This window comes from Aegilops tauschii, chromosome 7 (genome assembly GCF_002575655.3).
Source record: "Aegilops tauschii subsp. strangulata cultivar AL8/78 chromosome 7, Aet v6.0, whole genome shotgun sequence".
Taxonomy (NCBI): Eukaryota; Viridiplantae; Streptophyta; class Magnoliopsida; order Poales; family Poaceae; genus Aegilops; species Aegilops tauschii.
Genome location: NC_053041.3, coordinates 597542091 through 597564890, shown reverse-complemented (window position 1 = coordinate 597564890; position 22800 = coordinate 597542091). Strand labels below are relative to the sequence as shown.

Sequence of the window (22800 nt, the reverse complement as noted above, 5' to 3'; positions counted from 1 at the left end):
ACCCATGCCCACATGTTGCTTTTGCCATTGTTAACAATGATTTCTTCAATTTAATCTCCTATTCTCAAATATCATGTTTGAATATTTATCCAAACCTGACTCGCAGGCATCTGCAGCTCATAGGCACACAGGGTCTCCAAACCTGACTTGTGTTCGGCGCTGCGGTGTTCGCCACGAAGAACGCCGTGGATCAGATGGCAGCTATTCAGTGTGGTCACCAACAGGTCTTTCTAAAGTTGTCACTATTGCCAAATATGAGGTGTCATATGAATGAGCCAGCAAATATTTCTCTGAATCTGCGATGTAGCCAGAACGAGAGGCTGCAACTCTCATCTTGCTCTGCCTCGGCATGGTGCGGTCCATCCAGTGTTTCCTGCGTAGCTGCTGCGGGGTGATAGTCATCTGCAGCCAGCGGCTCAAGCCTCACAAAGAAGCCCCACCCATCCGCTGCCTGGCAGGCTCGCCTTGCTTAAGTTTATTCATGTCCCCAAATTTCACCAACATTATACAGACTTTGAGTTTACCCATTGTTTCTTGGGCATCGTAGTCTACAGGTACCCATCCAACAATCTCAACGAAGTCGCCGTGCTAACGTAGCCTGCTGATGGAAGTGAACTGATGGATGCTTGGTCGATGCATCCGCCTTGTCTTGAAGAACTGGCATCCGAACATTAACTGTGCTTGAAAGGGGTAGAAGATTAGGCTGAGATCAGGCAACCTCTGATGAATCTGTCTTCCACAGCATAATCTGGGCTTAGATCAGTCTAAAATCGCTGCACTGCGGTAATAACAAATAATTAGAAAAAACAGATAGGTATCAGACATTCGAACTGTACAGAAAAAAGGCAAGAAAAGGACAACAGAGAAAGCTAAAAACTATGTAGTGAGTATACTAAGCAAACTAACCCCACGGCTTTGGACAGCCAACCAATGAGTTCTGCATCAAATCTGAGGTTTCGTGTGACTGATACGCTGCTTATTTGAGTCTGCAAAACAGAGTAAGAACCCAACATAAAGAAGACTGCTTCTTGCTGCCTCACAGTAAGGCAGAGATGGCTACAGAAGAACAGGTAATGATTCTCTAAATTCTGTCCGGGTGAGGATATAACCGTAGATAATTACTAGAGGGAATAGAACAGTTCAATGGGCATGCAAGGATTAGCAGCCAATATGCTTCACATTATTCAGCGGAATACACATTGACATGCTTATCTACTGGAAAAAACAATTCTATAATTGTACTAAACATGTCCCTGAAATGATTAATTCTACTCCACATCTGAGTGATCAGCATAGTGCAAATTACACTATCTGTTTTGATACTGGTAGAGACAAGGCAAATACTCTGGTTAGCCCAAGAAAAATGGACTAGGACCTTTCATTTTGCACATAGAATCTTGAAAACTGCTAGAAAAAACACTCAGGTTCAGATATAGACGAAGATTCCATAGGTGAGGGCTAAAATATTTAGTTTATTGGTTGGTGAATAGTGAAAAGCTTTAAATCAGGGATACACTTTCATCTCAAACTGTTGGAACTGGAACATACTAGTTAATTCCAGGGGGAAGATATTAGTGCCTCTCATAGTGGAATCATATCACACACCAACTAAATTGAAAGATCGAAAGAGGACAGGGAAAACATAACTACATACTCTGGTCATGGTTTTAATTTGGAGCCATTAGAAGAAGAAGGAAAAGGAGCAAGAAACGGTTCCAAGTCCTATTAGGAGATTTTGATCATTTTGTGATACAGATATAAACCAGCTAGGATTACAGATCATCAACATTGACATTTCTCAGCCTTTTGAGATAGCGTGATCACAATACATGCTTCCCACATATACAAACTTCTATGCATCTAACATCACCCCCCCCCCCCCACCCCAAAAAAAACAGCAAGTAAATCTTAGTAATGCAAACACCAAGATAGAACCAACCAATGCAGATTGAATGTGCACATATCAGACTATGCCTTTTCATATCAGAACATAAGATTCTAATAGAGATACAAGGTAGTACATGTCAAAATAGAACAAACTAAGGTATCTCATGCAGCTCTACTTGTTGGCATTTTCCAACTGAACTGAAAACTGAAGCTGGCATTTTCCAACTGAACTGAAAACTGAAGTTGGCATTTTCCAAAACAATATCATCTGTATTTGAATCTCTGTAAATATTACTCTTGAGAACACAACGGAGCACCTCACCGCTGACTGCCCAACTTTTAATGAGCAGAACATTCATTGATTTGGAGTTGCCAACCGTATTCCTCCATCCAGTGGTACGCGGGACGACAATGGAACATATGGAAAAAAGTTCATAAACTGCCGGTAGTTCGGATCAATGTGATACACAGTTGTGGTTTCATGACGATCCAGATCATATGCAACCAGTTCATTCTTCCAATGAGCTACAAAGAAGATTATATTGGCATGTGGGTGTACTGCAACGACTTCGAGGTCGAAACCAAGCCGAAACATCTTCTTTGGAGCTACATTTGAAAGCTTGTGCAAGAAATTCCAACGCATGCACTTGTCATCCAGGTGAGTCACATCCCACTGACATATCTCAGCACCAAGAACGTAAACTGATATAGTCGACAATGCATTAGAGCCGTGTCCTTCAATACCACCACAGTCGATATAAATTAGCTGTCCGGCAGACTTTCCAATGAATCCGGAGAAACACGGATTAACACTTTCTACAACTGGTAGCGGGATGATTCTCCATCTTAGCCCTTCTGCATCAACTATTGCCAACCCAAACTGACCTACCAGCAAGTGGTGTAGAGCTAACAAAATTATGTCAAGGAGTAAGGATATAACCGTAGGTAATTACTAGTAAGAGATAGTAGAACAGTTCAATGGGTATGCAAGGTTTTAGTAGGTGATATGCTTCACATTATTCAGCGGAACACACATTGACAATAGAAGTTACATGCGAAGAGCAGTATATAACCAATCGATGCAACAAAAGTAGTCCAACCTTAATTAATAAAGGCAGGAGGCCAGGACAGAAGCAGTGAGTATGAAAGGACATAGGTTAGACCAACAAAAGGTCTACAAAGTGATAGCTTAAACATCAATACAATTACATTAACTCTAGCTAAAAATGCATGTACTAAGTGCTAAACTTAACAAGCACTGGATCAAAAAGTTTCATAGTATCCCTGACATGCTTATCTACTGGAAAAAAAATTCTATCATTGTTCTGCTAGCTACGTCCCTAAAATGGTTAGTTTTACTCTACAACTGAGTGATCAGTAGACTACAGACACTGGTAGAGGCAAGGCAAGCCCAAAAAAGCAGGACTAGGACTTTTGATTTTGCGCACAGAATCTTGAAAACTTAATACAAAAAGCAATCAGGTCTGGAGAGAAACGAAGATCCCACAGATGGTTTTCAATTTCGTTGGTTGGTGATGAGTGAAACTGTCGGAACTGGAACATAGTTAATTACAGAGGAAGGTATAGAAACATAATTGTCGCGGCGTCAGGAGGGGGGCTAGCCCGGAGCCCACTCCACCAATTGATCACAAACCAACTAAACTGAAAGTTCTAATGGAGTAATGAGGGCAGGGAAAACGAAACGAAACTAGAACTCTAGTCATAGTTTCAATTTGGAGCCATTAGAAGAAAAAAAGAGCAAGAAATTGTTCAAGTCCCATTAGAAGATTATGATCACTTTCTGATAAACCAGCTAGAATTATGAATCATCAACATTTGACATTTTCTCAGCCCTTTAAGATAGCATGATCACATATATGCTGCTCATCTCTGAAAACTTCTATGAATCTAACATCAAAGCAAAAAAAAAGACCAAGTAAATCTTAGCAATGCAAACACCTAGATAGAACCGACCACTGCAGATTATGTGTGCACATATCAGATTATGCCTTTTTCATAGCAGAACATAATATTCTAATAGAGATACCAGGTACATGTCAAAATAGAACACACTAAAGTCTCATACAGCTCTACTTGTTGCACATGAAATGGCATAGTCAACATACTACAACTCGTACCAACATGCAGCAAGAGACAGACCTAGATATGAAAATGAGTACAGAACTACAGATCAAACTGAAAACTGAAGTTGGTGTTTTAAAAAACAACAACATCTCTATTCGAAAATCTTTGTGAAGAATACTCTCACAACAGAGCACCTCACTGATGACTGCCCAACTTCTAATCAGCAGAACTTTCATCAATTTGGAGTTGCCAACCGTATTCCTCCATCCAGTGGTAGACGGGAAAACAAGGGCACATAAGAGAAAAAAGGCCTAAACTTCTGGTAGTTAGGCTCAACATGATATACAACTGTGCTCTCATGATGATCCAGATCGTATGCAATCAGTTCATTGTTCCAATGAGCTATAAAGAATATTATGTTGGCATGTGGATGTACTCCAATGACTTCAAGGTCGAAGCCGAGCTGAAACATCACATTTGGAGCTACATTTGAAAGCTTGCGCAACAATTTCCAATGCATGCATTTGTCATCCAGGTGAGTCCCATCCCACTGATAGATCTCAGCACCAAGAACGTAAACTGATATGGTCGAAAATGTGTTCGAGTCATATCCTTCCGTATCGTCGGAGTCGATATAAAATAGCTGTCCTGCAGACTTTCCGATGAAACCCGCGAAACTCGGATCAACTGATATTGGCAGTGGAATGATTCTCCATCTTAGCCCTTGTGCATCAACTATTGCCAACCCACGCTGACGTATGAGCAAGTGCAGACACCCCTTATGGAAAACACCTGGTTGACCCCAGCACAGGCTAACTTCGCTGTCCCATTGGCTTTTCATTGATACCCACACACCAGATTTTGAAGAGTAAATGTTCACTCGTCGCACAACCAGGGATTGGGATTGTTCCAGCACAAATTCGAACAGATGAAACTCTTGAGTGGACACGCCACTGTCGAAACCCAGGTAAGCGCGACAGCAGTCGCCCGCGTAGCCAGAGTGAGGCAGCACAATATACTCACCGGTAGCTGGATTGGAGACCATGTAGCGAGATGTTCCAGCAGCAGCAGGGGTGCCCGTGCGGATGCTTGTGAGAAACAATCCATCGCATGAATCCTCAAGAGAGACGAAGCAGTCCGTGCTGTCGGGCGGCAGCGGCAGGAGCGGGTAGGTCTCGGCGACGCTCGCCCAAGGGAAGGCGGACAGGTCGGCGTAGTTGACGGCGTGGCCGCGGGGCTCGGCGGAATCGGCCGTGATGCGGTAGAGGAAGCCGGCCAGGGTCTGCGCCATCTTCTTCCGGTGCGCGGGGTCGGCGATGATGCCGCGCCAGGCCGGGCACACGCACTTGCAGATGCAGAGCGATTTGTAGGGCACGCGACAGAGGATCTCCGCGATTAGGTCGTGGGTGAGCGTGGACATCGGCTCCTCCATGCCGTGTGTACGGGGCGAGCGCTGGCTACGTTTCTTGGTAAGGAATGGCGGCTGGAATTGGTAGGGTTGCGGCGGGAGATGGCCGGCGGCGGCGGCGGCGGCGGGGGGTGCCTTCAGGATTGGGGGCTCGGAGTGGGGAATGAGGTGGTGGTGATGGGGCGGGGCGGGGCTGGTCAAACGGGCCAGCACGGCCCGGCTCGTCGTAATTGTGTGCCTGGCACGATTATTAGACGGGCCGTGCAGTGCCGGCCCGAGTGCTGCAGCCCAGGCACGACCGAGGCCGGCATGCCAGGCACGGCCCGTTTGGCCAGCTTTGGATGGATAGTGGGGGCGCCACATTCGGTACTTCCCATACAAAGTTGTGTATATATTTCGATTTCTTATTAAAATTTTCACATTTGGTATTCATCGGTTGCCAGAAATTCTAATACGTGTAAGTCGGTTTTGGACAAAGCATCAAGGTAGATAATAGAGATAGGGCATGGCGGCAAGCACATCACAGAGTCCAAGAGACGATCTCCAGCCTTCTACAGCATGACGGGCAGTGGATCTCATGTCTGACAACTTTGAATTCATCGACTTGGACCTCGTCCCATGCGGGGACGAGGAGGAGCTAGCCATTCAACAGGCGCTTCGCCGGTCTCGAGAGGAAACCTAGCTCTATAGTTGGAGTTGCTCCGACGGGAATTCATTGCATCCGCACAAGTGGCGCTTAGATCCGACGCACACCGACGGCTTGAGGCTCGTGACGGCAGTACAGCCAGAGATATCGACGCGCCCAATTGGATGGCCCGGGCCGACGACACAACCCCTTCGGTGGAGCCTCGTCTCCTGCGACTTCAGGCTCAGAGTCTGAGGTCAATGCCACCAAACGACACGAACACGGATAGTAGAGGACCTACATGCCCCCATGGAAGGGAGAAGGCACGACATTCGGCGGAGGCCGAGTCACACACCGTGTTAAACCGAGGATGCCCTCTTGTAAAGGAGGAAACCTCGATGGCCGCCGGCGGCGGCGGGGTGCCTTTAGGACTGGGTACTCCGAGTGGGGAATGAGGTGGTGATGGGGCGGGGTAGGTAGTGTCAGAGCTGGTCAAACGGGCCAGCACGGACCGGCCCATTATAATTGTGCCTGGCACAGCACGCCCCGCAGGGGCACGATTATTAGACAGGTCGTGCCATGCCTGCCCGAGTACTGCAGCGTGCGGCCCAAGCACGACCGAGGTGCTAATCGGGCCGGCCCGCCGGGCACGTAGGGGCGCCACATTTGGTACTTCCTATATAGCGCGTAGGTCGATGCCAACCGACATAGCGTGTACCCCCTCGCGCATTGTTGTTTCTATGGGCCGGCCGATTCGGTGGTTTCACCCCAACCGGTTTTGGGAAGGTTCTAGAACCTTCCCTGAACCGGGTTTTCAGTTTTTGTTTTATTTTTTCTTTCAGTTTTTTCTTTCTTTTCCTTTTCTCGATTTGTTCTTTTTCTTTTTTGATCATCTTTCTGTTTTCTTTTATTTTTATGTTATCATTTTTATTCTTGTTTTTTAATTTGCAAAGATCTTTTAAATTCGTTCTCTTTATTAGTGATGAACATTTTTTAAACACATGATTTTAAAAAAATTGAGATTTTGATTTTGCAAATTCGTGAAGATTTCTATTTAATCATGAACATTTCTTTCAAACCGTGAACATTTTTTAAAACTCACGAACATTTTTTCAAAACCGTGATTTGTTTCTAAATCATGAACATTTTTCTAAATTCGTGAACATTTTATCTGAAAGTTTTAGCATTCATGAACATTTTTTCGAAATTGTGAACATTTTCTAAAACTCACGAGCATTATTTTGATATCGTGAACATTTTTTTGATATGTTGAACATTTTTAGAAATTTGTTAACATTCTCTTAAATCATGAACATGTTATTGAATTCGAGAACATTTTTTGAAATCATGAACATTTTTTTTGAATCATGGACATTTCATTAATTTAATAATAATTTTTTGAAATCATGAACATCTTTACAAATTCGTGAACATTTTTCACGAACATTTTTAAATTCATGACCATTTTTTTACAACTTCATGAACAGTTTTTGAATTCCCAAACAATTTTTTGAAATCATGAATACTTTTTTGGGATCATAATTGTTTATTCAAAATTAGCAACTTTTTCTGAAATTTAAAACTTTTTGATACCCGAAATTATTGAGAATAAGAAAAAAATAAAAGGAAAAGAAAAAGACAGGCAGCGTCCGACCCGCAGATGGGCCGGCCCATTTCGGTGCGAAGGGTGAGCGGGGGGTGCGTGCTCGCTCCGTTCCCAGCGCCTTATGCGCCCTATAGGAGATCCCCATAGAAAGTTGTGTATATATTTTGATTTCTTATTAAATTTCTCACATTTGGTATTCATCAGTTTCCTGAAATTCTGATCCGTGTAAGTCGGTTTTGGACAAAGCATCAAGGTAGAGAATAGAGATAGGGCACGACGGCAAGCACAAAACAGAATCCAAGCGACGATCTCTGACCTTCTACGGCATGACGGGCAGTGGATATCATGTCCGACAACTTCGAATTCATCGACTTGGACCTCGTCCCATGCGAGGACGAGGACGAGCTAGCCATTCGACAGGCGCTTCGCTAGTCCCGGGAGAAACCCAACTCTATAGTTGGAGTCGCTCCGACGGGAATTCATTGCATCCGCACAAGGGGCGCTTAGATCCGACACACACCGACGGCTTGAGGCTCGTGACCGCGGTAGAGCCAGAGATGGCGAGCGTCGGCTAGAGGTATCGTCGCGCCCAATCGGATGGCTCAGGCCGACGGCGCAACCCCTGCCCTCTTGTAAAGGAGGAAACCCTGGTGGTTCTTGCCCTCGTCGGACTGCCCTCCCCCAAAGAGGAGGAGGGTGACTATGTTTTTATCCTCGCGGAGTGGCAAGCCAGGACATCATGTGCCCTCGTCGACTACCCCCCCCCCCCCCCCCCCAAAGAGGAGGGTGACTATGCCTTTATCCTCACGAAGTGGCAAGCCTGGATAGCGCATGCCCTCGTAAAGGAGGAGACCTCGGCGGTTCTTGCCCTCGTCGGACCCCCCCCCCCCTCCCCTTTCCCAAAGAGGAGGAGGGTGACAAACCAGACAACTCCGGGAGTGAGTAGATCTGGCTCAATCCATATTACATCTTGAACCACTGCTTCCACGATAAAGACAACAAGGGCAAGGGCAGCAGTAGAACATGTCAAATTTTGATGTCCGATAGCATGTATGTTTAATGTATGTTGCATGATCCCGGTGGTGTGCCTAGCATCCTCGATGGGCGTGTGGAGGTGTGTCTCCGACAGATCGGATCTGCTCGGATTTGGTTGTCGTTCGTCTCCGTTCGTCTGTTTCCAGGTTGGATTCTTCCGATCTACGCTACACTTCATCAGCGGCGATTGCTGTTCTGGTACGCTGGTCCTATGGGGCCTTAGCACGAGACTTTCCGACGGTCTACTACAACAAGTTTTGCACAGCTCCGGCGAGGGAGGGGCGATGACGGCGGCACGCCTTCGCTCGCTTCAGTGTTTGTAATCGTCGCTAATGGTCTAAGAATCTGGATGTAAATCTTTTATTTCTGGTGTTCGTTGTACTGCCATGATTGAAGATGAATAGATCAGAAGTTTTCATGGTCTAAGAATCTGCATGATATTGTATGGATTTGAGGATTTGCTAGGAGGGAGATTGTTGTGGACGCGGATACTTGAGGAATGACCGGCCACTCCTTGGATTTAGGGGCTCACTTTTTGCCCGGTCTAGATGCCCTTTGGAAAAGCAAAACAAACTATCCTACGGAACTAACAGAAAAGTTGCTAAGAAAACTGATAGAAGCCGGCAACGATAACCAAACCTGCGATACAAAGACACACCCTCAAGGCTGTTGCCTGGAGGGGTGGGTACAGGCAGAAGCACACATGCTAAAAACAGCACACTACATAGTGTCCGCTTCACCCCCTAGGGCGACTCGGGCGGAGCCAAGAAACCTAGCCGCCGCTGCCGCGAACTCCCTCCTCCTCTTCCTTTGCCGCCGCCGGGCTAAGCCCGGGGGCCCATGGCGGTGGCGGGGATCTCCTCTCTCACGCGTCTCCGGGTTGGGGCGGGATCCTTGGCGTGTGGCGGCGCGGCTGATCTGGGTTCTGCGGCGCGGCGGATGGCTGCGGCAGGTGGCGGGCGGCCGGCCCGTCCTCGGACGGCGGTGGCTAGGTGCGGCAGGCGGCCCAACCATGGACGGCGACATGGGTTGCGGGTGCAGCGGCTGGCCTTTTCGGCCGGTGGCGGCGACGGCCAGCTAGGCTGCGGTGTCGTGCATACCGCCTTCAAATCGGCGGCGGCGGCGTGGGGGGCCTGGTGGCCTCGTCGGTGGCACCTCCGACCAGATCTGTTCTGACCGATGCGACCGGCGGTGGTGGTCATCTCTTCCGTCAGAGGTGGTCGGCCTGAGGCTGGGTGTTCGGATCTCCAGATCCGTGATGCAGTACTGGCTGCGAGTCGGTGAGACATAGTTGCCGGTGAAAACAGAGCCGGCGGCGGGCGATGGCGGCGTTCTACGTCATTACCTTGATGAGGGCATCATCGTGTGACTTATGTCGACCCACTCGTACTGCTCTGGGGGAAACCCTAGGATCTGGTCTTCCAGATCGGACAATGGCGGCACTATGGTGGCGTTTCTCTCTTGGGAGCATCGTTTGTGGAGCAGTGCTGGTAGTCAGAGGCAGGAGGTGGAGCGGCTTCGTCTTGCACGGAGCTTCGGTGAAGATGTGAAGTCATGCCTGGCCGACAGGTGCTACGCTTTGTCATACCTAGTCGGCAGGTGCTACGCACGACGGATCTCTCAGAGACTTCAAGCTGTGTCGGCTGGTGGTACTTGGCGGCATGGTGCTGAGGTGTACCGGCGACGACCGCGACGTGCTCAGCAGTTCGCGCGTAGGGTGGTGGTGCCATTGGGCGTCGTGGTGGCGCTGACGGCAGTTAGATCGGGCAAGGATGATGCGTCGGTACAGCTCTGAAGATGGAGTAGCGACAGTTGGCGGCGGCGGCCTCTAAGAGCGCGTCGAACCGGTGTGTGCCCCATACCGGACATGTGGCTTGGTTGGGGCCTCGGGTCTTAGATGTTAGGTTTGGCTGCGATGTCTGTGGTATTAGGCCCGGACTATCAACATCCCTTCATCACCTGGATAGGAGTAGCGGCAGTTGTCGCCTAGACGGTGTGGTTTTAGACTTACTGTTGTATTTTTTTGTAAGGTCTTTTGTGAATGATTAATAAAATGGCTGCATGCATCACTCAGGTGTAGAGGCTTTGGGTGATCCTCCTTCTCTAAAAAAATACCCATCTGATCTCTGAAAAAGTTGCTAACATCAAATCTGAGGTTTCATGTGACTGAACCACAGTTTATTTGAATTTGCAGAATAGAGTACCAACACACGATAAAAGAAAGACTGCTTCTTGTCGCCTCCTCGTAAGACAGATGGTTACACAAAAACAGCAAAGATTCTCCAAATTAGTACATACTCCCTCCGTTCCTAAATACTTGTCTTTCTAGGCATTTCAAATAAATATCACATACGGATGTATGTAGACATATTTTAGAGTGTAGATTCACTCATTTTATTCCGTATGTAGTCACTTGTTGAAATGCCTAGAAAGACAAGTATTTAGGAACGGAGGGAGTATATCTTACTGAAAAGTTGACTCTACAGAAGACTTTTAAGAACTTCACATGAACAGTGGTAACCATATTTATAAAGGACTAGTGCAGAGCTAACAAAATTCTGTCCAAGGAGTAATGATCTAACTGTAGGTCGTTACTAGCAAGAGGGAGAAGAGCAGCACAATGGGTATGCAAGGTTTTAGCAGGCAATATATTTCACATTATTCAGTGGAGTACACACTGACAATGGGAGTTGCCTGCGGAAAGCAGTAGATAACCAATCAATCCAACAAAAGTAGGAAGCCAGGAAATAAGCAGGGAGTGTGAAAGGAAATAGGTTAAAGCAACAAAAGGTTGTATAAAGTGAAAGCCTAAACATCAATACAATTACATTAATTCTAGCTAAAATGCATGTGTTAAGTGCTAACCTTAACAAGCACCGGCTCAGACTATCCCTGACATGCTTATCTACTGGAAAAAACTATCACTATTCTGTAAACATGTCCGTGAAATTCTTAACTCTACTCATACTGCAATTACACTATCTGTTTGGTACTGGTAGAGGCAAGGCAACTACCTTTGATTTTGACACAGAATCTTGAAAAGATGCTAGAAAAAGCAATCAGGTTCAGAGAGAGACGAAGATCCCACAGATGAGGGCTAAGGTTTTCAGTTCCGTTTGTTCGTGATGAGTTAATAGCTACAAATCAGGGATGCACCTTCATCTGAAGCTGTTGGAATTGGAACATAGTTACTTAGATGGTTTATGAACTATAGTGAAATATAACTACGAAGGTCATCACACAGAATTGGGCATGGGGGGGAGGGTAAAGAAACGACATTACTGTCTCTCATAGAAGAAGATAAAAGTGCCTCTCATGGAAGAAACATAATTGTTGGCATTAGGGGTGCCTGGCCCGCTCCAGCACTTGATCACACACCGACTAAATCGAAAGTTCTAAACAGGACAGGGAAAACGAAACTAGATACTTTGGTCTCATAGTTTCAACTTGGAGCACTTACAAGAAAAAAGAGCAAAAAGAAATTCAAGTCCCATTAGGAGAATATGATAATTTTCTGACACTGAATATAAACAAGCTAGGATGACGTGTCATCACCATACATTTCTCAACCATCTGAACTATCATAATAACATTAAATGCTAGCTGCACACGTATGCAAACTTTACATATGCATGAAACCAGGAAAAACAAGAGACCAATTAAATCTTAGCAGTGCCAACACCTAGATAGAACCGAGCAATGCAGATTCTATGCGCAAATAGCAGAACATAAACAATTTTTGCTTAGCTAAACAAGTAAAACGTCACAAAAATCAAAAGAGGAAACACTAATGTGTCTCATACAACTCTACTTGTTGCACATCAAAAGATATAGTCAACATACTGCAACCCATGCCAACACGTCCATAAGGGAAGCATGCAACCAGAGACGGTGCTATATATGAAAAAGAGCACGGATCAAACTGAAAACTGAAGTTGGCATTTTCCAAAACAACAATATCTCTATTTGAATCTTTGTGAAGAAAGATTACTCTTAAGAACGCAAAGGGGCACCTTACCGATGACTGCTCAACAGTTAATCAGCAGAACATCCATCAATTTGGAGTTGCCGGTCTTATTCCTCCATGCAGTGGTAGGCGGGACAACAATGGCACATATGAGAAAAAAGGACTAAACCTCTGGTAGTTAGGCTCAATGTGACATACAACTGTGCTGTTCTGATGATCCAGATCGTACGCAATCAGTTCATTGTTCTGATGAGTTACAAAGAAGATTATATTAGCATGTGGGTGTACTCCAATGACTTGGAGGTCGAAGCCGAGCAGAAACATCCTCTTTGGATCCACTACAACTGAAGGCTTGTGCAACAATTTCCAATGCATGCATTTGTCATCTAGATCAGTAACATCCCGCTGATAAATCTCAACACCAAGAACATGAACTAATATAGTCGAAAATGCTTTGAAGCTGTGTCCTTCAATACCGTCGGTGTCGATATAAAATAGGTGTCCGGCAGACTTTCCGACAAAACCCGAGAAACTCGGATCAGCAGATCTTGCAGCGGGATGATTCTCCATTTTAGCCCTTCTGCATCAACTATTGCTAACACAAACTTCTTTTTTGCCAACCCAAGCTGACGTACGAGCAAGTGCAGACACCCCTTATGGAAAACTCCCGGCTGACGCCAGCAAAAGCCAACTTGGATGCCCCATTGGATTTTCATTGACACCCACGCACCAGTTTTTGAAGAGTAGATCTTCACTCCACTCGCAACCCATTTTTCCAGTTCAAACTGGAACACATGGAACTCTTGAGTGGACACATCACTGTCGAAACCTAGGTAAGGCCGACAGCAGTCGCCGGCGTAGCCAGAGTGAGGCAGCAGAGCGTACTCACTGGTAGCTGGATTGGAGACCATGTAGCGAAAATTTCCAGCAAGGGCGCCCATGTGAATGCTGATAAGAAACAATCCATCGCATGAATCCTCGAGGGAGAGGAAAGAGTCCACGCTGTCAGGCGGCAGTGGAAGGCGCGACCACGGGAAGGCAGACACATCCGCGTACTTGACGCCGTCGAAGCCGCGGGGCTCGGCCGTGGCTTCGTCGTTGATGCGGTAGAAGAAGCCGGCCAGGGTCTGCGCCATCTTGTTCCGGTTGGCGGGGTCGGCGATGATGCCGCGCCAGGCCGGGCAGACGCACTTGCAGATGCAGAGTGATTTGTAGGGCACGCGAGACAGGATCTCCGCGATTAGGTCGTTGGTGAGTCTGGACATCGGCTCCGCCATGCCGTGTGTCCGCCGCGAGCGCTGGCTATGGTTCTCCGAAGGGGTGGCGGCTGGAATTGGTAGGGTTGCGGCGGCGGCGGCTGGGTGCCTTCAGGATTGGGGACTCGGAGGGCAAATTTGACAAATTTGACCTATAGACGAAATCAAATCACAGAATGAACTGTCCGTAAAATTATTTCGCGGCTGACCCATGGCGCCTAGCTCTCATGACAAATTTGACCTATAGACGAAATCAAATCACAGAATGAACTGTCCGTAAAATTATTTCGCAGCTGACCCATGGCGCCTAGCTCTCAGGCGCTGCACTAGTGCAACGCCTGGGAGCTAGGCGCTGCACTAGTGCAACGCCTAGGAGCTAGTAGTGTGGCGCCTAGCTCTCAGGCGTTGCACACTGACTTAGTAATTTTCTGATCACACGGGTGCGACGCTGGCCGTGTAGCGCCTATCTGTGAGGCGTTGCACAGTGTAGTGTGGCGCCTTCGTGTCGGGCGTCACACAAAAAGGTCAGCCGCGTGAAATAGTTTCACGGATAGTTCATTCTGTGATTTGATTTCGTCTATAGGTTAAATTTGTCAAATTTGCCGACTCGGAGAAGGGGATAGCCAGTTTTTGATGGGATGGCCGTTTTCAGGTGAAGCTGCCTCGTCAACTCTTTTTTCTCCTAAATCTGTTTTTTTCATTTTCCATTAAACAAAACTACACTAGATAGGAGCATCTCCAATATAAGATGTAGATGTAAAAATAACAACCTTTTGCATCTCCAAGGCCCCAAAACGCTGCTCCAACAGATGGCGTAGATGCCAAAATATTACATCTCCACCTCCCGGCCGGAGATATAAACTACAACACCTTGCAGTGCAAATTTGTATCTCCACCTACAGGAGATGTAAAAACGCGTCCGCCCGCCAAACACCCAACTACCACTTCTTTCCCCTTCCGCACGACCAGCCGCCGCCCGACTCTCGCCCGCCCGCCGACGCCGATGACCCCGCCGCCTTCTCTGACTCCGCCGCCGGTGCCCTGACCCACCTCGCCACGGCCGCCGCCTCCGCGACAACTATCCCCAATGCGGCCGCCTCCGCCTCCTTGCCGCCGCCGCGCCAATTTGCCCCATCCCGGCCGGTCGCCCTCGCGCCGGAGGCTGCAAAGAAGAAAGGGGCCGCCAAGCTTTGCGGTGGAGGCGTCAGGCGGCCGGCGACGCGGGGCCGCAACCCGGCGGGAACCATGGTCGGCCGGCAAAAATCTCAAAGCCGGACGCGGCTTTGGCGGGCGATTCATAGCCGCCGGCGACCATGCCATCCTCATCCGGCCACGGTGCTCCTCATCCACCTCCTCCTCCGCCGCCGGCGGCCATGGAGGAAGATGTGTCCACGCTGACGACAACCGCATCCATGTTCGATTATATGTCGCAAAGGTAAAAAAATCTTGTGCATTTCTTTGTTGTTCCAATTGTCGATTCCAATGGAATGTGTAGTTGATTGTGTATACGTCCATTTGTAGTCTCGATGATGAAGCTTTCATGCGCGCCACAAATGTGACAAATGATGATTATTCAAATGATGATGAAGCTTTCATGAGAAGTTTTTGATGCTTCGAAGAAGAAAAGTGTGGTGGTGGAGGATGAAGATGATGCCCCGGGTGAGGAGAGAAGGAGCCCCACTCATCACTTGGCGACTAAATCATATAGGCCTGATGGAACTAATAAAGTGAAGGGGCCCAAGGTCGGAGACAATGATATGAAGGATGGATTTGATGCCGTTGTCATGGCGAGGAAAGAGTATGCAGAAGAAAAAAATTGTTGAAGCTCAAAGAAATTGAGGAGAGGAGTGAAGCCGAGCGACGGAGGGCGGCGGCCGAGGAGAGAAAGGTTGAGCTTGAGGAGAGAAAAGCGGCGGCCGAGAAGATGAAGATAATCGAGGAGAAGGCACTCAAGTTTATGTTCATGGGCACATCCACTCTTGATGCCAAGGCAAAGGTGTATGTCGAACTTTGTCGCGATGAAATGCTCATGAGAAGCCTGATGGGAGAAGGAATGGGAGGTCCCATGGGAGGAATGGAAGTTGGCATGGGAGGAGGAATGGGAAGTGGAATGGGAGGGTACATGAACATGATGGGTGGTTCCATGAAAGGTGCATTTGGTGGACACATGGGAGGTGGCTTTGGTGGCAACATGGATGGTGGCTTTGGAGGAATGAGAGGTGGAATGGAAAGTGGCTTCAGCGGCAACATGACTGGCATGGGAGGTGGCTTTGGCGGCAACATGACCGGCATGGGAGGTGGCTTCAGCGGCAACATGATAAGTGGCATGGGAGGTGGCTTCGGTGGCAACATGATGAGTGACATGGGAGATGGCTTCGGTGGCAATATGACCGGCATGGGAGATGGCAATGAAGGTGCTTCCGGTGGAGTTCGCGGCAACGAGACTTGAACGCAAGAAAACTTCAAGAAAGAAGTCATTGATGATGATGATACCACCGTCGACGATGGCACTAGTGACAACGGAGAGGACGCAAATTGAGTGGTGTCTATGTGCATTTTCATTTGTTGGACCAACAACTTCATTTGAGAATTGACTTTTCATTAGTGCAGAACCGGGCTTTAGCGCCGGTTCGTAAGGGCCTTTAGTGTCGGTTCTGCAACCGACACTAAAGAGTGGAGACTAAAGCCCCCCCTCCCCCTTTACTACCGGTTCGGCACGAACCGGCGCTAAAGTGCCACCACGTGGCACGAGCCAGGCCCGGGTGCTGGTAGACCATTAGTACCGGTTGGTAGCACCAACCGGTACTAAATGTTTGGGGGGGTTTTGGTTTTAATTTTTATTATTCCATTAATTTTGTGTTTTCCATTTAATTCTTTTTTATTTGCTGGTATTTTACGATACTACATATTGTACACGTTATGCATATATATAAATAGATTTTCTCGTAGAACCGATCATATATATATAATCGAATGTCTCACAACCATCATTAATTATTCACACATACACATGTATATATATATATACAATTTCTCCTACATGTTGCCTTGGTGCCTTCGGAGCACGATGACAAGTGGTTCATGGGGCGGTAGCGGGTAATAGTATTCTCCTTTGGGATATATGACCTGGTCGAGCAAAAATCCCGCTATTTCCTCTTGAAGTGCTTGTATGCGCTCTGTTGGTAGGAGCTGGTCCCGCACCTCTTTGAACTGTTAAGAAGGAGATCAATATGCATGTGTATTAGTTGTGTGACTAGATATCGACAATCATGTAAGATTTATGAATAGTGTTCTGGCAAACGTACCCAGTCCTATCTATCAGATCTGCTCCTTTCGGAAGCCATCATGCGAATGTTCTCGCAAACGTAGTATGCACACACTTCAGTCCCCGGCGCCTGCTTCAGGGCCTTTACGAGAATAGAATTTAATCAGATAATTATTAATCAAGCATGTTAATTAATTAATGGTATTGAAACAAGAATTAAAGAGATGGTAGCTAGCTAGCTAGTACTACTTAATTACTTACTTTGGGTCGATACCAACATAGCTTTTGTCACCATTTTCCTGGAGTCACCTTGATGTACTTTGCCCAAGCCCTGCCCGCCGGCAAAGAAAATTAATAAAGGGGTTATTAAAAATAGTTCATATCAGGAAATGAAGAACTAAATAGGCCGAGATATAGTTAATAATGATTGAAATAACATGTCGACTATCCCCTTCACGATGTTGTAGTCACTATCTTTTTTAAGTAGTGAGTCCAGTACTTCAACTTTTCTTTCGTCAACTTTAATGTCTAACAAGATCCAGTGGAAGCTGCATGCGCATATGTTTGCATGTATAAATTAAGCGGGCATGTGCATAACACTAATCAATTATAACCCTAAACCCTATACACTTATTAACATCTAGCTAGTAAGCAAAAACAGAATTTGTAGTACAAGACAGTGTGACTCACTCGAAGTTGTAAGGAAGCAGTATATCTTCATTGCTATTGAGGCACTTCAAGAACTCTACCATGTTTTTCTCTACATCTTGTCTACACCATTCCAATTTTCATGTGTATTCATTAACGGTATTTGGGTCAATGAACCCAATGCCATAGCGTCCAGCTTTTTTCATTTCATACTTCTTCATCCTGCATAATACCACATAAAAGAATATATAGTTAGGATATATAATTACAGGTAATTAATGATCAATCAATGAGCACTAGAGCTAGCTTGAGACTTAAATTACAGAAAGAAATCACTTACAGACAATAGCAACTGACAATAGATTTGTCGAGTGCATCTTGATTGAATAACTGAAATAGTTCTGAATACTTAACGGATAGAGCTTTCTTATTGAAGTAATGATCTTCCTCGACTTGCACCATGAGGGACTCTCGATTGCAAATCTTCGTAATTTTCATGTACCAATCATGCAATTCATACATTCTCGTTGGGAGGTTCTTGACCTCCTCGGGCTCGACCAAAGGTTGGCCCCGGACATATTTCTGTTTTATTTCCTCCTCTCTAAGTGGAGACATGGGCTCGATATCGAGGAGTTGTCCAACAGTGATGTTGAGCATTTCAGCCTGCATTATATGCTCCTCGGTTATTACCACATCGCCCAGCTCGGGAACGTAAACGGTTTGCCCACAATAATATTGGGCGCGCGTACTCTCATGTGTTGTTGGCACAACAAGCGGGGGGGGGGGGGGGGGGGTCGATTGTGCCGCCTGTTCTCCCAGCTGGGGAACGGTTTTCCCGCATTTTTTGACAGCTGCTTGTTGGCTCGAGCTCGAGCTCGCTTCTTTCTGTAGTCGTGCTCGATGTGCCTTACTGATTTGGCGCTCATAGTCTGAGTCAACAGGCTTGGGAGCTGGTGGTCTAGCCATACGAATGAAGTGGTCAATCTTTTCCTCAGGCACTTTCTCCCTCGGCGGCGTTGCCGGTTTCGTTCGAAAATGAGCGTCCACTTCGGCCGGACGTCGTCGCGAACGGGTCGACGGCGAGGATGCGGGCCGGGCATCGTCGAGAACAAATACTATATGCCCGCAAAAAGTAACATTTTTTAAATGATTGGATTGTGATAACTAAAATTCTATATGCAAATTCTAACAATTTGACATTAATCTAATTCATCTAACTAAAACTAATTCTAAAATTTCTAACATTTATATATATATAACTAACATTTCTATAACATTTATAATATTTCTATAACTAAAAAACAGAAAAATTGCTAACATTTCTATAAATATTTCTACAACTTAAAAACAGAAAAATTTATAACATTTCTATATAACTAACATTTCTATAACATTTCTAATATTTCTATAACTAAAAAACAGAAAAAATTTCTATAACTAAAAAACTAAAAAACAATGTGTGTGTGTGTGTGTGTGGACATGGCGGCCGGGGCAGGAGCTCACCGGCGAGGCGAGGCGATGGGGGGCGGCGACGGAGACGGCGACGGGCGGCGACGACGGGGATGGCGACGGGGCGGTGACGACGGGGACGGGGACGGGCCGGGCGGGGACGACGGGGCGGGGCGCGGCGACGACGGGGACGGGGACGGGGCGGTGACGAGGATGGCCGGGGCGGCGACGACAGGGACGGGGCGGCGACGTGGGCGTCGACGAGGGGTGGCGACGGGGGCGGCGACGGGGGGCGGCGGGCGACGGGGCAGAGGAGAAGAAGCAGATGAGAAACTAAATTTTTTGAAGTGTTTTCTTATATAGGATGGGCCTTTAGTACCGGTTGGAGCGACCAACCGGTACTAAAGGTCAATTTTGGCCAGGCCAAGCGGCGGGAAGCGCCCACCTTTAGTACCGGGTGGTGGCTCCAACCGGTACTAAAGACCCTCCCTTTAATACCGGTTTGAGCCACCACCCGGCACTAAAGGTGGTGCGCTGGCGCAGGTGCGGTGCATCATGTTTAGTCCCACCTCGCTAGCCGAGCGCACTGGTTTATAAGCCCCAGTGCGGTAGCTCTCTCGAGCTCCTCTCCAAAGCAGGCGTACTGGGCCTAAATGTTCTATGCTGCCCTGTAGGCCTATTGGGCCTTTGCGGGCCTGCATCCTGGCCCAACAACAGGTTGAGTTTCTAGTCGTATGCAGGCCGCTGTGGCGCAGTAGGCGGGCTTTTTTATTTTCTTATTTTTTTTGCTTTATTTATTTTTGTTTTATTTATTTTTGAGTTGTTTTTTGATGTATTTAGAGTTTCTTTGTGAATATTTTTGCTTTAGGCTCAAAAAATTACAAACTTTCTATTAGTGCCGGTAGTTTACAAATTTGAATAGTTTACATTTTGAATTATTTGAAATTTGTGTGAATCACTAGTTTGTGAATAACTTAACTTTGAAAATAGATTTTCATTGATTCTTTTTTCTTATGTTTAATATTAGTGTGTTTTATCATTATATTCAATTTGGTAATGCTTAGGTTATTTAAAAAATGAAATGCCTTTGTAACGGATGAGTTTTCGTCCGAAACTCTGATACTTCGAAAGAGATTGTCCATTTTATACACGAAGTGCATCCAGTTTTTGCGGTAACCCTCTCTACTTTTTTGCACATGCTATGTGGGTGAAATTATGATACCATGCCAACTTTCAACCTTTTCTGAGTTCATTTGAAATGCTTTTCAATTTCAGGGTCATTTAGCTGAAAAAATCAGTAAATGCATGAAAGAATTTGTTTGCACATAAAATTTCTTCGCGTTTCAAATGCCAAAACACATAACTACCCTAACTATTACAGAGATTCCCTCCTGGGTGTGAAACACAGAAGAAAGTGATGATAGTGAAGCCGATCACATCCTAGATCTTTGGGTGTGAAACTTTTTCTTCGCGTATGTCCCTTTGCGCCGTAGCCATGGAAAATCTTCATCATTTAACTGGATGCTCGGGTCAATATTCACTTTGAATGGAGCAATTTCATCAAACTTTTCATAATCTTCTGACATGTCTGTCTTGTCATCCACTCCCACGATGTTTCTCTTCCCAGAAAGAACTATGTGGCGCTTTGGCTCATCGTATGATGCATTCGCTTCCTTATCTTTTATTTTTCTCGGCTTGGTAGACATATCCTTCTCGGCTTGTATGCCGTCTTTTCCATGCATATTTTGCTGGTCCTCCCGTGCCTCAGGTGTATCTTTTGTCTTCCCATACACGCCCAAGAAGCCAAGCAGGGTCACGCAAAGATTCTTCGTCACGTGCATCATGTCGATTGCAGAGCGGACCTCTAGATCTTTCCAATAGGGCAGGCCCCAAAATATAGATTTCTTCTTCCACATGGGTGTGCGTCCGTCAGCGTCATTCGGAACAGGTTGTCCGCCAGGACCCTTTCCAAAGACTACCTTCAAATCCTTGACCATATCATGTACATCAGCACCAGTACGGTGGCGAGGCTTCGTCCGGTGATCCGCCTCACCTTTGAAATGCTTGCCTTTCTTTCTTACGGGATGCCTGCTCGGAAGAAATCGACGATGTCCCAGGTACACATTCTTCCTACAATTGTCCAAATATATACTGTCGGTATCATCCAAACAGTGCGTGCATGCGCGGTATCCCTTGTTTGTCTGTCTTGAAAGGTTACTGAGAGCAGGCCAATCATTGATGGTCACGAACAGCAAGGCCTTTAGGTCAAATTCTTCCCCCATGTGCTCATCCCACGCACGTACACCTGTTCCATTCCACAGCTGTAAGAGTTCTTCAACTAATGGCCTTACGTGCACATCAATGTCGTTGCCGGGTTTCTTAGGGCCTTGGATAAGCACTGGCATCATAATGAACTTCCGCTTCATGCACAACCAAGGAGGAAGGTTATACAAACATAGAGTCACAGGCCAGGTGTTATGGTTGCTGCTCTGCTCCCCAAAAGGATTAATGCCATCTGTGCTTAGACCAAACCATACGTTCCTTGCGTCATCTGCAAACTCCTTCCCGTACTTTCTCTCAATTTTTCTCCACTGCGACCCGTCAGCGGGTACTCTCAACTTTCCGTCTTTCTTACGGTCTTCTCTGTGCCATCGCATCGCCTTGGCATGCTCTTTGTTTTGGAACAAACGTTTCAACCGTGGTATTATAGGAGCATACCACATCACCTTGGCAGGAATCTTCTTCCTGGGGCGCTCGCCCTCGACATCACCAGGGTCATCGCGCCTGATCTTATAGCGCAATGCACCGCATACCGAGCAAGCGTTCAAATCCTCGTACTCACCGCGGTAGAGGATGCAGTCATTAGGGCATGCATGTATCTTCTGCACCTCTAACCCTAGAGGGCAGACAACCTTCTTTGCGTCGTACGTACTCTCGGGCAATTCGTTGTCCTTTGGAAGCATATTCTTTATCATTACCAGCAACTTTCCAAATCCCTTGTCAGATACACCATTCTCTGCCTTCCATTACAGCAATTCCAGTGTGGTGCCCAACTTTTTCTTGTCAGCTTTGCAATTCAGGTACAACAATTTCTTGTGATCCTCTAACATGCGCTGCAACTTCTTCTTCTCCAAATCACTTGCGCAGTTTCTCTTTGCATCGGCAATGGCCCGACCTAGATCATCAGCGGGCTCATCTGATGCCTCTTCTTTAGCTTCTTCCCGCATTGCCAGCTCAGCTTCTTCCCCCATTGTTATATCATCGTATTCAGGGAACCCATGGCCAGGATAGTTGTCGTCGTCCTCTTCTTCTTCATTGTCTTCCATCATAACCCCTCTTTCTCCGTGCTTGGTCCAAACATTATAGTGGGGCATGAAACCGGACTTAAACAGGTGGACGTGAATGGTTCTGGACGTAGAGTAATTATGATCATTCTTACAGACTAAACATGGACAAGGCATAAAACCATCCGCCCGCTTGTTTGCCTCAACCGCAAGCAGAAAAGTTTGCACGCCATTAATGAACTCGGGAGAACATCGGTCATCGTACATCCATTGTCGGCTCATCTT

The 22800-nt window shown here is 46.6% G+C and overlaps 2 protein-coding genes across 2 annotated transcripts; both read right to left on the bottom strand.

The window, feature by feature from the left end:
* Nucleotides 1–27: 27 nt before the first annotated feature.
* Nucleotides 28–5559, bottom strand: LOC123494994 (putative F-box/kelch-repeat protein At3g17540). The gene has a single exon (XM_073505357.1). The coding sequence runs from the start codon at nucleotides 5402–5404 to the stop codon at nucleotides 4208–4210; it is 1197 nt and encodes a 398-aa protein (XP_073361458.1). The 5' UTR covers nucleotides 5405–5559; the 3' UTR covers nucleotides 28–4207.
* Nucleotides 5560–12305: 6746 nt separating this feature from the next.
* Nucleotides 12306–13890, bottom strand: LOC123494993 (putative F-box/kelch-repeat protein At3g17280). Its single transcript, XM_045231581.1, has 2 exons — nucleotides 13344–13890; nucleotides 12306–12328 (listed from the first exon to the last, which is right to left on the bottom strand). The coding sequence occupies exons 1-2, from the start codon at nucleotides 13888–13890 to the stop codon at nucleotides 12306–12308; spliced, it is 570 nt and encodes a 189-aa protein (XP_045087516.1).
* Nucleotides 13891–22800: the final 8910 nt, after the last annotated feature.